The sequence below is a fragment of the Salvelinus fontinalis genome, chromosome 14 (assembly GCF_029448725.1).
Source record: "Salvelinus fontinalis isolate EN_2023a chromosome 14, ASM2944872v1, whole genome shotgun sequence".
NCBI lineage: Eukaryota > Metazoa > Chordata > Actinopteri > Salmoniformes > Salmonidae > Salvelinus > Salvelinus fontinalis.
The window spans coordinates 2,484,522-2,499,292 of NC_074678.1; the positions used below are offsets into that span (position 1 = coordinate 2,484,522).

A 14,771-nucleotide genomic window follows, 5' to 3' on the forward strand; every position below is an offset into this window, starting at 1 on the left:
CCAGAACTTACCTCGGGTAAAGAAAACATTGCAACTGACTAAGGTATTGTGCAATTCTAACTGTCAAAGATTTAACATTTCTTAATGTGTTATAACTGATTAGGGAGAGAGGATAGATTAGTCACAGTAACTTGTTCAACCTGACAATGACTCATAGTAAATTAAATATTCCTGCATTAAACCTGGGTGCATCTAAAAACATATACTTACAGTGTATTAATACCAGTATCAGTGTTTTACTCTAAAGAGGAACCACAATGGAAATACAGTACATTCGGAAAGTATTCAGACCCCTTCCCCCTTTTGTTATTTTTTATTTTATTTAAGTCAGTTAAGAACAAATTCTTATTTACAATGACGGCCTACCCCGGACAACGATGGGCCAATTGTGCACCGCCCTATGGGACTCCCAATCGCGGCCGGATGCGATGCAGCCTGGATTCGTGAGATGCAGCGCCTTAGACCGCTGCGCCACTTGGGAGCCCAAGGACATTGTTACATTACAGCCTTACTCTAAATTGGATTTTAAAGATGATTTAAATGCTCATCAATCTACACACAATACCTCATAATGACTGAGCAAAAACAGGTTGTAGAATTTTTTGCAACTGTATTAAAGATTTCAAAAAACAGAAATACCTTTTTTACATAAGTATTCAGACCCTTTGCTATGAGACTCGAAATATAGCTCAGGTGCATCCTCCTTCCATTGATCATCCTTGAGATGTTACCTGTGGTAAATTAATTTGATTGGACATGATTTGGAAAGGCACACCTGTCTATATAAGGTCCCATAGTTGACAATGCATGTCAGAGTGAAAACCAAGCCATGAGGTCGAAGGAATCGTTCGTAGAGCTCTGAGACAGGATTGTGTCGAGGCACAGATCTGAGGAAGGGTACCAAAACAATTCTGCAGCATTGAAGTTCCCCAAGAACACAGTGGCCTCAATCATTCTTAAATGGAAGAAGTTTGGAACCACCAAGACTCTTCCTAGAGGTGGCCACCCGGCCAAACTGAGCAATCGGGGGAGAAGGTCCTTGGTCAGGGAGGTGACCAAGAACTTGATGGTCATTGACAGAGCTCCAAAGATCCTCTGTGGAGATGGGCGAACGTTCCAGAAGGACAACCATCTCTGCAGCACTCCACCAATCAGGCCTTTATGGTAGAGTAGCCAGATAGAAGCCACTACTCAGTAAAAGGAACATGACAGCCCGCTTGGAATTTGCCAAAAGGCACCTAAATCACTCTGACCATGAGAAACAAGATTCTCTGGACTGATGAAACCAAGAGTGAACTCTTTGGCCAAGTGTCACGTCTGTAGGAAACCTGGCACTATCCCTACGGTGAAGCATGGTAGTTGCAGCATCATGCTGTGGGGATATTTTTCAGCGGCAGAGACTGGGAGACTTGTCAGAATTGAGGGAAAAATGAACAGAGCAACGTACAGAGAGATCCTTGAAGAAAACCTGCTCCAGAGCGCTCAGGACCTCAGACTGGGGCAAAGGTTCACCTTCCAACAGGACAACGACCCTAAGCACACAGCCAAGACAATGCAGCAGTGGCTTCGGGACAAGTCTCTGAATGTCCTTGAGTGGCCCAGCCAGAGACCGGACTTGAACCCGATCGAACATCTCTGGAGAAACCTGAAAATAGCTTGTAGCGTAATACCTAAGGAGAATCGAGGCTGTAATCACTGCCAAAGGTGCTTCATCAAAGTACTGAGTAAAGTGTCTGAATACTTATGTAAATGTCATATTTCATTTTTAATACATTTGAAAACATTTCTAAAAAACAGTTTTTGCTTTGTCATTATGGGGTATTGTGTGTAGTCTCTGAATTTGTGATATCCCTGTCACATGTATTGTGATATCCCCGTCACATGTATTGTGATATCCCTGTCACATTTGTGATATCCCCGTCACATTTGTGATATCCCCGTCTCATTTATTGTGATATCCCCGTCACATTTATTGTGATATCCCTGTCACATTTGTGATATCCCCGTCACATGTATTGTGATATCCCCGTCACATGTATTGTGATATCCCTGTCACATTTATTGTGATATCCCTGTCACATTTGTGATAACCCCGTCACATGTATAGTTATATCTCCGTCACATGTATTGTGATATCCCCGTCACATGTATTGTGATTTCCCCGTCACATGTATTGTGATATCCCCGTCACATGTATTGTGATATCCCCGTCACATGTATTGTGATATCCCCGTCACATGTATTGTGTTTTATTATCATATTTTTTCAATATTGGTACTGTGTATATGTTGTTGTTGTTTTTTACTGGCAAATCAAATCCATCAATCAAGAGTATGTGCATGATATTCATACCAGGATGAGTTTTCCTTACCCAGTCCTTCACATCTCTGCCTTCAGAAACTAGTCCTCCAGTCTCAGGGGGCTGTTCCCAGTAGATGTTGGGCTTGCCGTAGCGCCAGATCTTGCCTCTGGTTTTGTGGGAGAAGAAAGCAGCCACGACCAAGGCAGCGGTAACCAGGAAGCCACACACCATGGCTACACCCTGAAGGAGACACATCAACATCAAGCAGATTACAGATTATTACACAAACTATCTGAAATACTACATTGTTATTTAAGGCTTAAAGGGCTAAAAAGAAAATACACCGTATAAGGGTTCAATAAAGGGGTTAAGGACCCGCCTGTAAGCATAGACCAATTCTACATCTTCAGAGCACCAACAACACCACAATCACATGACACATTACACAGGTAGTATAACTGTTGCTTTACCTCTTGTGGGTCCACGTAGCAGTAGTGATAGAGGTACTGGTTATACATGCCGAAACCCCCCACTCCACCCATATTAGAATAGCTGCTTCCGTACAGGTTCTGGCACATCATCAGCATAGGGTTGTACATCATGTTCTGAGAGCTCTGTGCCATAGGGTTCACCCCTACGACGTACACAATGGTGATGATGCCCTGGATGACAGCCATGATAGCACTGACCACCAGAACCACCAGGAAGAACTTCCTGCTCCTGAACGTGGTCGATTTAGAGAAACTGGCCACGAAGAATCCCAGCGCTACAAAGAAGTTGATGGCCGCCATAGCTATCATGGTTGTTTTGGCCGAGTAAGGTGTCGGGTAGGAGCTACCATAGCCTCCTCCATAGCCTCCTCCATAGCCAGAGCCGTAGCTGGAGCCATAGCCGCCGCCCATTCCCCCATAACCGCCACCGTAGCCCATCCCTCCGCCGTAGGAGCCCATCCCCCCCATCCCCCCCATCCCGTACTGCATGTCCCAGACAAGGGTGGAGGCCACACAGGCAAAGATCCCCACACAGAGCACTATGATTGTGCCAAACATGGCCTTGACGATGCCAGGAGGAGAGATCCACTTGTAGAAGTGTTGGGGCTTCTCTTCCATGTAGTAGGAGCCCGGTGGTGGTGGATATGGGTCAAACTCACTCCTGGGCGGGTGGTAGCTTTGTGGGGGGCCGTAGCCATTGGATTCCGGGCTGTATGGAGGACTGTAGACGGGAGGGCTGTCGTAACGCTGCTTCTCAAACATCTCTCAAAGATGGCAGGGACCTACAGAGACAAAATATATGCACTTGACACATAGCTTTGATGAGGTGTGAGGTGTGGCAATGTACAGGATTACACTTGACCGTGCTCATCTCAAGATTTACACGAATAGAATGAATCGACATGACTACACTTGGCAAGCTTTACAGTAATATAATTAAATACATATGTGTGTTTATTGCTATTATATTCCTATTAGACGTTATTTACTTGACTGGTCCCAACATGTATGACTTATAAAACAGATGTGTTTGATGATTGATTGTACATTTACAGACAGTAGTCCGATGTCTGTTCTCCTTTATGAATACTACCAATGTTAAGTTATTTAGAGGGGGTGCACCATGCCATCATTTATTTAGAAGGGGTGCATCAGGCCATCATTTACAACATAAACACTTTACAGATGACCTCGGCTTTGAGTTCCATGAACCAGCAAAGTCAGAACCAGCATGGAGATGTTGGTACCAGGAACCAGAGTTCAGAGTTCAGACAGCAGCCCAACCCAGCACAATGCTGCTTTTCACCCGGGCCCCGTGGGCAGTGGGAGTCTCCTTCAATCCCTCAAATTGTCCTGCTGCCTTTGAACACTTCATATCCCATCCTCGGCCAAATTTGGTTTTGTTTTGTATTTAGGCCACACGTAACTGCTAGCACACAGTATAAACAGACTTAACAATGGCCATTATTTTATAATAGTCAACAGACAAAAGTTTGGCATTCACAACAAGCTGATTTAATTCAAGAAGAAAACATATTTAAAGATGTTTACATTTGTGAAGTATTTATTTTAGTGTTGATGCTGAGGAGGCCATGTCTGTCTTTGACATCAGAAGACTGCATTGTTCCATCTATTTATCATGACACATTGTAGCACCGGGCAAGAACAGTGTGTGGCTAAATTCATTAGATAACAGTAGTACAAGACATTTAGACTTCCTGCCTGCCTGTCTTCCTGCCTGTCTTCTGGCCTGGCTGCCTGCCTGGCTGCCCACCTGTCTCCCTACCTGTCTTCCTCCATGCCTGTATTCCTCCCTGCCTGTCTGCCTGTCTGCCTGCCTGTCTTCCTGCCTGTCTGTCTGCCTGCCTGTCTTCCTGCTTGCCTGCCTGTCTGTCTTCTTGCCTGAAAGGGGGTGAAGAACTCCCTGTTTCCTTACAGTCACACTCACAGACACACTGTGAACGGCCCAAAGCTTTACATCATGGAGGACAAACAAAACAGACAGGCCAGGCTCAACCCAGTACAGCCATTACTTCTCTCTCTTTATGACTCAGTTCAGTAGGGGTCTCTCCTGACTGAGAGCCTCCTTCTCATACACCTTCCCCTCATCCTCTCCCCCCTTCCTCCCACAACCCCCCTCCCCCACTCCATATCTTTCATTCCGTCTTTCCTCTCCCCCTCCCTCCCCTCTCGCTCCCTAACTTCTTGTCTTTGTTTTTGGAGGGTGAAGGGAAAAGTCAAGACTGCTAGGTGTGGGAAATGTGGTTGCCATGGTATTTAGGAGAAAAAAAACTGGCCACAGTAAAAAAAAAAAAAAAAAAAAAGGATCCAACAAGAGCTCTCCTGTGTGGATACTGTGGGAGAGAGGGAGGGGTAGATTTGGGCAGGAGGATCAGGTGTCTTCTGAAGGGGGTTCCACCTCTGTTTATCAATAGCCTGCTTAGTAGCTTCCATCATCATCACAGCATATTGGAAATAACTCCCTCTGCAGTGTGTAAAGTTTAGACACCTGTGTCCATTACACCTTTCCAGGACTCTGCATGTACATGGTGATGATACTGCCTCACCAAAATAAACACCTCCGACTGGACGTTTTGACAGAAGAGACAAAACCACCCCCTATGTTAGGCAAACCTTAAGAAATGGTTAATGGGCTAAATGCTTTAAAGCTAAAGTCCTTAACTGAAACAATAACAAAGCGGCCACCCCTACTCTGTTTTGATTTTTTTTTAAGCTTGAGGAATGGGCCTGGAGAGATGTTACCACTCTCAAATACGTGGACAGAGATATGGATGCAACGACTGACCATCCATGACATCAACATTTTAACCATGTTTTTAGGGTATACAGTGTATGTTTACAGTTTAATTTCCATCCCTGGTTGTATCCAGGTGTGATTGTTTTGTGTTTTTAAATCGTCAAATAAATAAAATACAATAATACAATACAGTTTAACAGCAGCCTACAATTCAGAGCTCCATCTAAATGTTGCCTCTATGAAACAGACAACACAGTGATAGAGAGGCTGTTAAGCTGGAGTCAAAGATCAGCCACCCACTACTCACTGAGCTGCTGTCATCCAGTACAGAGCTGCTGTCATCCAGTACAGACAGCCACACACTCAATCATCTCTTGTTGATAACAGAATTCTAACCCTGAATCACATGCCTCACATCTGTCAAAAACTATTATCCCCCGTGCCTAATGTAGGCTAAGGCCGGGGCACAGCTAGTAGTAGGCGACTCTAGTTACATGGCTATTAAAAACACTCTAGAGAGGGGCACTCTAATAAATCAAATGGAGAATAAAGGAGTACAAGAAAATAATGAACAAATAATGTCTCACAATCTCCCAATGCAGGGCTAGACAGACTAGAGCAAAAATAACTGTGTTTAAAAATGTTTCTCCCTTAGAGAACACAAACGGGCATAATGCCAATGTATTTTAACTTTTTAGCCTGAGATGTTCCCATTAAAAGCTATCTGATGTTATGTACGAAATAATATCAGGTTTACTGAAGAGTCAACCAGGTCAACCACTAGGCATGTTTTCCTAATACAGGATGTAAAATTGAAAATAACAGAAATAACAGAGAAAAGCTAGTAACAATGCAAACGGAAACCCCCACAGGCCACACCTGTGAGAGCCCCCCTCAAGCCCGATGAGCGCACTTCACGTCTCTCAGAGCAGGCACAATTGCGAGCTTGTGTGAGAGAACGCGAACACTTGACAATATATAGACCAAAAGAAAACCTAGTTTAGAGCAACTAATATTAATTATAAAATACTCCAAACGTAGCCTAAAACATTTACAAGCGAAATAATAACCTATTTAAATTGGTCGACGTTATTTTAATATTTAGTTTGAGGCCTATCCCCACTTACAGTACACTCTACAGGGGTTCCCAAACTAGGTCCTGCACCCGCCGGGTGTATCTTCAGGTTTTTTGCTCTAGCACTACACAGCTAATTCAAATAACCAACTCATCATCAAGCTTTGCTTATTTTAATCAGCTGTCTAGTAGTGCTAGGGCAAAAACCAAAACGTGCACCCAGTGGGGGCCCCAGGACCCAGTTTGGGAAACCCTGGTCTAGAAGACATGGTGTTCAATATGTAGCCAATCGAACACCATGTCTTGTAGACTGTTGACTTTTTTGAACCACCGTAGAGTGCGTGGGAAAAGTCCTCAAACTAAATGTTAAAATGAAGTCTACCCATTTAAATAGGTTATTATTTCGCTTTCTAACGGTTTAAATTCGATTTAACGCCCATTTCACTTACCTGAATGTAAAAGAAAAAAACTGACGGTTGTTGGCGCTTAACGCAGTACCGAAAACGCCGTCGTTTTGCGAGTTTACTTTGTATCCGTAAAGATGTAGACCAGAGAGGTTGAAATAAACTCAGCAACGAAATTAACCTGTTTATTAGTGACCTTCTTTAGCTGTGGTGGCTCCCTCTTTTGTCCCGTCCCACGCGCAGAGACGGTTCTGTGTCTGTGAACAAGTGCTTTGTTGTGCTTTCCAAGGACATTGGTTGACTGCCCAACCCTACGCTGTCTGGAAGTAGGTGTGATTTCTAGACCAGTCGACTACCCAGTGTGTTACACTTGAGAGAAAAAGTCCATTGGTTGATTGAATTCCGAAAACACTGGTTCTGTGCATTTTCTCACACCTTTTTACAGGTATTAGCATTTTATCTATCTTAGCATTTAGTTACCATGTAACAACCAATAGACCAAATTCAATTCCTTTGCGCCAGGCTTTTTCAGAACTTTCCCCCCTTCAAGATAAGAGGAAAAACAAAAAATGTATAAATGAAACATTATATATAAACTTGACTTCTATAAAAGGTTTGGGGTTTGGTCAGATGTTTATTTCCACCAGAAAATAACATGTGCAAATTTTGCGCTGGTAAAGTACCAGTTAAAAGTTTAGACACACCTACTCATTCAAGGGTTTTTCTTTATTTTTACAATTTTCTATATTGTAGAATAATAGTGAAGACATCAATATGATGGAATAACACATCTGGAATCATGTAGTAACCAAAAAAGTGTTAAACAAATCAAAATATATTTTAGATTTAAGATTCTTCAAAGTAGCCACCCTTTGCCTTGATGACAGCTTTGCACACGCTTGGCATTCTCTCAACCAGCTTCATGATAGTCACCTGGAATGCATTTCAATTAACAGGTGTGCCTTGTTAAAAGTTCATTTGTGGAATTTCTTTCCTTCTTAATGCGTTTGAAGCAATCAGTTGTTTTGTGACAAGGTAGGGGTTGTATACAGAAGATAGCCCTATTTGGTAAAAGACCAAGTCCATATTATGGCAAGAACAGCTCAAATAAGCAAAGAGAAATGACAGTCCATCATTAATTTAAGACATAAAGGTCAGTCAATTCCACATATGGAATCATGTAGTAACCAAAAAAGTGTTAAACAAATCAAAATATATTTTAGATTTAAGATTCTTCAAAGTAGCCACCCTTTGCCTTGATGACAGCTTTGCACACTCTTGGCATTCTCTCAACCAGCTTCATGAGATAGTCACCTGGAATGCATTTCAATTAACAGGTGTGCCTTGTTAAAAGTTCATTTGTGGAATTTCTTTCCTTCTTAATGCGTTTGAAGCAATCAGTTGTTTTGTGACAAGGTAGGGGCTGTATACAGAAGATAGCCCTATTTGGTAAAAGACCAAGTCCATATTATGGCAAGAACAGCTCAAATAACCAAAGAGAAATGACAGTCCATCATTAATTTAAGACATAAAGGTCAGTCAATCAGTAAAATTTCAAGAACTTTGAAAATTTCTTCAAGTGCAGTCGCAAAAACCAACAAGTGCAATGATGAAACTGGCTCTCATGAGGACCGCCACAGGAAAGGAAGACCCAGAGTTACCTCTGCTGCAGAGGATAAGTTCATTAGAGTTACCAGAGTCAGAAATTGCAGCCCAAATAAATGCTTCAAAGTTCAAGTAACAGAGACATCTCAACATCAACTGTTCAGAAGAGACTGCGTGAATCAATCCTTCATGGTTGAATTGCTGCAAAGAAACCACTACTAAAGGACACAAATAAGAAGAAGATAATTGCTTGGGCCAAGAAACACGAGCAATGGACATTAGACCGGTGGAAGTCTGTACTTTGGTCTGATGAGTCCAAATTTGAGATTTTTGGTTCCAACCGCTGTGTGGGGGGGGGGGGGGGGGTATTTAGAATTCAAGGCACACTTAACCAGCATGGCTACCACAGCATTCTGCAGCGATACGCCATCCCGTCTGGTTTGTGCTTAGTGGGACTATCATTTGTTTTTCAATGGGACAATGACCCAACACACCTCCAGGCTGTGTAAGGGCTATTTGACCAAGAAGGAGAGTGATGGAGTGCTGCATCAGATGACCTGGCCTTCACAATCACCCGACCTCAACCCAATTGAGGTTGTTTGGGATGAGTTGGACCGCAGAGTGAAGGAAAAGCAGCCAACAAGTGCTCAGCATATGTGGGAACTCCTTTAAGACTGTTGGAAAAGCATTCTAGGTGAAGCTGATCGAGATAATCCCAAGAGTGTGCAAAGCTGTCATCAAGGCAAAGGGTGGCTACTTTGAAGAATCAAAAATATAAAATATATACACTTTTTTGTTACTACATGATTCCATATGTGTTATTTCATTGTTTTTTTATCTGCACTATTATTCTACAATGTAGAAAATAGTACAAATAATGAAAAACCCTTGAATGAGTAGGTGTGTCCAAACTTTTGACTTTTACTGTAGGCCTATCCATCCCAAATCTAAATACTAGCGTTGTAATAGGAACCCATATACTTACATTCAAGATGAGGCAAGTCAGTTTAGCTGCTTTGATCAGCCATTTCACTACCTTTTTGAACCAATTTTTATTGCATGAATGCATTTCATCAACTGCAGTGCAGGCAAGGACAGTGAGATCCTATGGGATGTACTGTACATGTGGTCCAGAGGCTACACAGAGGGACTGGGATTGTACACTGAGTGTACAAAACATTAGGAACACCTACTCTTTTTCATGACATAGACTGACCAAGTGAATCCAGGTGAAAGCTATGATCCCTTATTGATGTCACCTGTTGAATCCACTTCAATCAGTGTAGATGAAGGGGAGGAGCCAGGTTAAATAATGATTTTTATGCCTTGAGATTTGAGACAATTGAGACATGGGCTGTGTATGTGTGCCATTCAGAGGGTGAATGGGCAAGAAAGACAAAACATTTAAGTAGCATTGAACGGGGTATGGCAGTAGGTGCCAGGCGCACCGGCTTGATTGTGTCAAAAACTGCAGCACTGCTGGGTTTTCTTCATGCTCAACAGTTTCCTGTGTGTATCAACAATGATCCACCGCGCAAAGGACATCCAGCCAACTGGACACAACTGTGGGAATCATTTGAGTCAACATGGACTAGCATCCCTGTGGAATGCTTTTGACACCTTGTAGAGTCCGTGCCCCGACAACTTGAGGCTGTTCTGAAGGCCAAAGGGGTTGGAACTCAATATTAGGAAGGTGTTCCTAATGTTTTGTACACTCAGTGTAGATCCTTATCTACTGGCCGTGTGGTGCAAGGACAACAACCTCTCCCTCAACGTGATCAAGACAAAGGAGATGATTGTGGACTACAAGAAAAGGAGGATCGAGCACGCCCCCATTCGACGGGGCTGTAAAGGAGCAGGTTGAGAGCTTCAAGTTCCTTGGTGTCCACATCACCAACAAACTAACATGGTCCAAGCACACCAAGACAGTCGTGAAGCGGGTACGACAAAACCTATTCCCCCTCAGGGTACTCAAAAGATTTGGCATGGGTCCTCAGATCCTCAAAAAGGTTCTACAGCTGCACCATCGAGAGCATCCTGACTGGTTGCATCACTGTCTGGTATGGCAACTGCACTGCGTCCGACCGCAAGGCACTACAGTTGGTAGTGCGTACGGCCCAGTACATCACTGGTGCCAAGTTTCCTGCCATCCAGGACCTCTGTACCAGGCGGCGTCAGAGGAAGGCCCTAAAAATACTCCAGCCACCCTTGTCATAGACTGTTCTCTCTGCTCCCGCACGGCAAGCAGTACCGGAGCACCAAGTCTAGTTTCAATTACCTCGACTAACCGGTGCCCCCGCACATTGACTCTGTACCGGTACCCCCTGTATATAGCCTCGCTATTGTTATTTTACTGCTGCTCTTTAATTATTTGTTACTTTTATATCTTATTTGTTTAAGTATTTTTATTAACTGCATTGTTGGTTAAGGGCTTGTAAGTAAGCATTTCACTGTTGTATTCGGTGCATGTGACAAATAACATTTGATTTGATTTGGCATGCTTTGCCAAATGTATGACATGATCTACATTTCTATTTTTTACTCTCTTTATTTAATCTCTTTATGTTCTCAGTGGTTGCCTAATACTTTGGATATCTGAGGTGGCCTAGTTATTCATTAATTCCCAGGAGATACTGTATGTGTTTTGTTTTTGGTGAATGGCTCCACCTTTCTATAGCTTGTGGGTACTGTAAGAATCTTGACCTCACAGTATCACTTGTCTGTTAACGCAGTATAACGACACACCAGCATTATTAAGTAAACAAGAAAATGTACACATTTTACTGAAATACAATATTACCTTCTCATAGACAGTACATTAGAACCAAATATCTTTCTTATGAGGTAAACAGTCACAGACAGTTCTACTAACATTCTTATTTTTATTTAAAATAATCTGTATCATTATCTGTGCTGCATTAAATTCTGTTTTATTGAAAGAATGTTTGACAGAGTACCCAAAAATGTTTCAATAGGACCTTTCCCCTTTTAATCTGATGCTCATCAGAAGGTGTGAGTCCATTCTGTAATCACTAGATGGCCATCTGTGGCCATCTGTGGCCCCGCAAACTGGTGTTGTCCCGTTACAGCATTCTTACCTGTGTTCTTTCTATGTTCTGTGTACCGGTGTGTCTTTGTAATGTACTGTATATCTATGTCTGCGGCTGTTGGCAAGCCTACAATTTTCCTCTCTGGGGATAAATGACATTCACTAATTAGTTGATGAGGAGTTCAGCTGGAGCACACTGAGAGGCTTATATGAATACTAAAGGACATTTTACTGACTACTTGTATGGCAGTAGTCAAAGGCCATTCTCTTGAAGATTGAGTTCATTAGCTACATACTCAGTCCCTTTGTCTGTTGTAGTCACCTTTGATTGTGTTGGGAATTGCACCTTGCTAAGAAGCCAATATTCAGCACTGTGATGACTGACAGGTTGCTGCATATATTCTCAAAGAGATAGTTTATGTTTTACAATGTATACAGATGTTTTACAATGTATATAGAGTAAGTGGTCTTAAGTTGACTCGTGTCCATATTCCCCATACCTTGTTGGGTCACCATGTAGTAAGGCTGTCATGTGTATATTAGGATAAAGGGCCTCAATCCCTAATCAATGGGAAAGATTGGCACCATCTAATTAGATGGAATTACACTACGCTAATATTTTCCATTATTTCAGTTTTGAGGACTTGCAGATTTATGACGTTGTCATGAGCAGCTGGGTGACTTCCGACACATAGACAGTGTGAAGCAGCTGTATAATATATCATCCTAGTCCAGAGGTGATCGGAGAGACAGCAGGAAATGTGGGCAATTACAGTTGTTCACTGTTTGCAGACATAGGCCTGTGTGAGCGCCCCTGAGTGATGATTTAGGCCAACTGTGTAAGATCATGCCTCTATCCATTTTGAATTGCAAGACATTCTCATCTCTAAAACCATCCATTTATCTTTATTGATTTAATTATTTTATTTAACCTTTATTTAAACAGAGAGTCACATTGAGATTAAAATATAGTTTACAAGAAAGCCATGTACACATTACAAATAAAAACATAATATTAAAACAACATACACGTGTATAAAACAATAGAATTCAGCACAATAAAAAAATATAAATATAATATATATATAAGATTTAAGGAAAGCAATCACATTCAACACATAGAGGTCCTCAATCAGTAATGTAAACTGCCTGAGTGGCACCAGCACATCTAACTGCCTGAGTGGGACCAGCACATCTAACTGCCTGAGTGGGACCAGCACATCTAACTGCCTGAGTGGCACCAGCACATCTAACTGCCTGAGTGGGACCAGCACATCTAACTGCCTGAGTCGGACCAGCACATCTAACTGCCTGAGTGGGACCAGCACATCTAACTGCCTGAGTGGGACCAGCACATCTAACTGCCTGAGTGGGACCAGCACATCTAACTGCCTGAGTGGCACCAGCACATCTAACTGCCTGAGTGGGACCAGCACATCTAACTGCCTGAGTGGGACCAGCACATCTAACTGCCTGAGTGGCACCAGCACATCTAACTGCCTGAGTGGCACCAGCACATCTAACTGCCTGAGTGGCACCAGCACATCTAACTGCCTGAGTGGGACCAGCACATCTAACTGCCTGAGTGGCACCAGCACATCTAACTGCCTGAGTGGCACCAGCACATCTAACTGCCTGAGTGGGACCAGCACATCTAACTGCCTGAGTCGGACCAGCACATCTAACTGCCTGAGTGGGACCAGCACATCTAACTGCATGAGTGGCACCAGCACATCTAACTGCTTGAGTGGCATCAGCACATCTAACTGCCTGAGTGGCATCAGCACATCTAACTGCCTGAGTGGCACCAGCACATCTAACTGCCTGAGTGGCACCAGCACATCTAACTGCCTGAGTGGCACCAGCACATCTAACTGCCTGAGTGGCACCAGCACATCTAACTGCATGAGTGGCACCAGCACATCTAACTGCCTGAGTGGGACCAGCACATCTAACTGCTTGAGTGGGACCAGCACATCTAACTGCCTGAGTCGGACCAGCACATCTAACTGCCTGAGTGGCACCAGCACATCTAACTGCCTGAGTGGCACCAGCACATCTAACTGCGTGAGTGGGACCAGCACATCTAACTGCATGAGTGGCACCAGCACATCTAACTGCCTGAGTGGGACCAGCACATCTAACTGCCTGAGTGGCACCAGCACATCTAACTGCCTGAGTGGCACCAGCACATCTAACTGCCTGAGTGGCACCAGCACATCTAACTGCCTGAGTGGCACCAGCACATCTAACTGCCTGAGTGGCACCAGCACATCTAACTGCCTGAGTCGGACCAGCACATCTAACTGCTTGAGTGGGACCAGCACATCTAACTGCCTGAGTCGGACCAGCACATCTAACTGCCCGAGTGGGACCAGCACATCTAACTGCCTGAGTGGCACCAGCACATCTAACTGCCTGAGTGGGACCAGCACATCTAACTGCCTGAGTGGCACCAGCACATCTAACTGCCTGAGTGGGACCAGCACATCTAACTGCCTGAGTGGGACCAGCACATCTAACTGCCTGAGTGGGACCAGCACATCTAACTGCCTGAGTCGGACCAGCACATCTAACTGCCTGAGTGGGACCAGCACATCTAACTGCCTGAGTGGGACCAGCACATCTAACTGCCTGAGTGGCACCAGCACATCTAACTGCCTGAGTGGCACCAGCACATCTAACTGCCTGAGTGGCACCAGCACATCTAACTGCCTGAGTGGCACCAGCACATCTAACTGCCTGAGTGGGACCAGCACATCTAACTGCCTGAGTGGGACCAGCACATCTAACTGCCTGAGTGGGACCAGCACATCTAACTGCCTGAGTGGCACCAGCACATCTAACTGCAGTGAAACTCTGCAGATTGTTCCACACATTTGTGGCATAAAAACAAAATGCAGATTTTCCCCAAATCTGTGGAGACTGAAGGGATCTCTAGTGTTTTCCACTCCTGTGAACGGGTTTGATAACTTATGATTCTTCACTTTATTAATGATGTTACATATAGAGGGAGTTTCTGTCAGATTGCTTTGTAAAAAAATAAAAGAGAATGCTGCTCTCTTCTTACAGACAGAGGTCCATCCC

At 43.7% G+C, this 14,771-nt stretch overlaps 1 protein-coding gene across 1 annotated transcript in view; it reads right to left on the reverse strand.

Annotated features, from left to right (window-relative positions):
- si:ch73-61d6.3 (occludin) overlaps positions 1 to 7,339 on the reverse strand; it is a 43,935-nt gene extending 36,596 nt beyond the window's left edge. The window contains exons 1-3 of the mRNA XM_055943748.1: positions 7,076 to 7,339; positions 2,773 to 3,575; positions 2,372 to 2,542 (exon numbers count right to left, since the gene is read on the reverse strand). Coding sequence (XP_055799723.1) covers positions 2,372 to 2,542; positions 2,773 to 3,555 — 954 coding nt within the window. The 5' untranslated portion in view covers positions 3,556 to 3,575; positions 7,076 to 7,339. The remainder of the gene's footprint in view (positions 1 to 2,371; positions 2,543 to 2,772; positions 3,576 to 7,075) is intronic.
- Between the last annotated feature and the right edge of the window lie 7,432 nt (positions 7,340 to 14,771).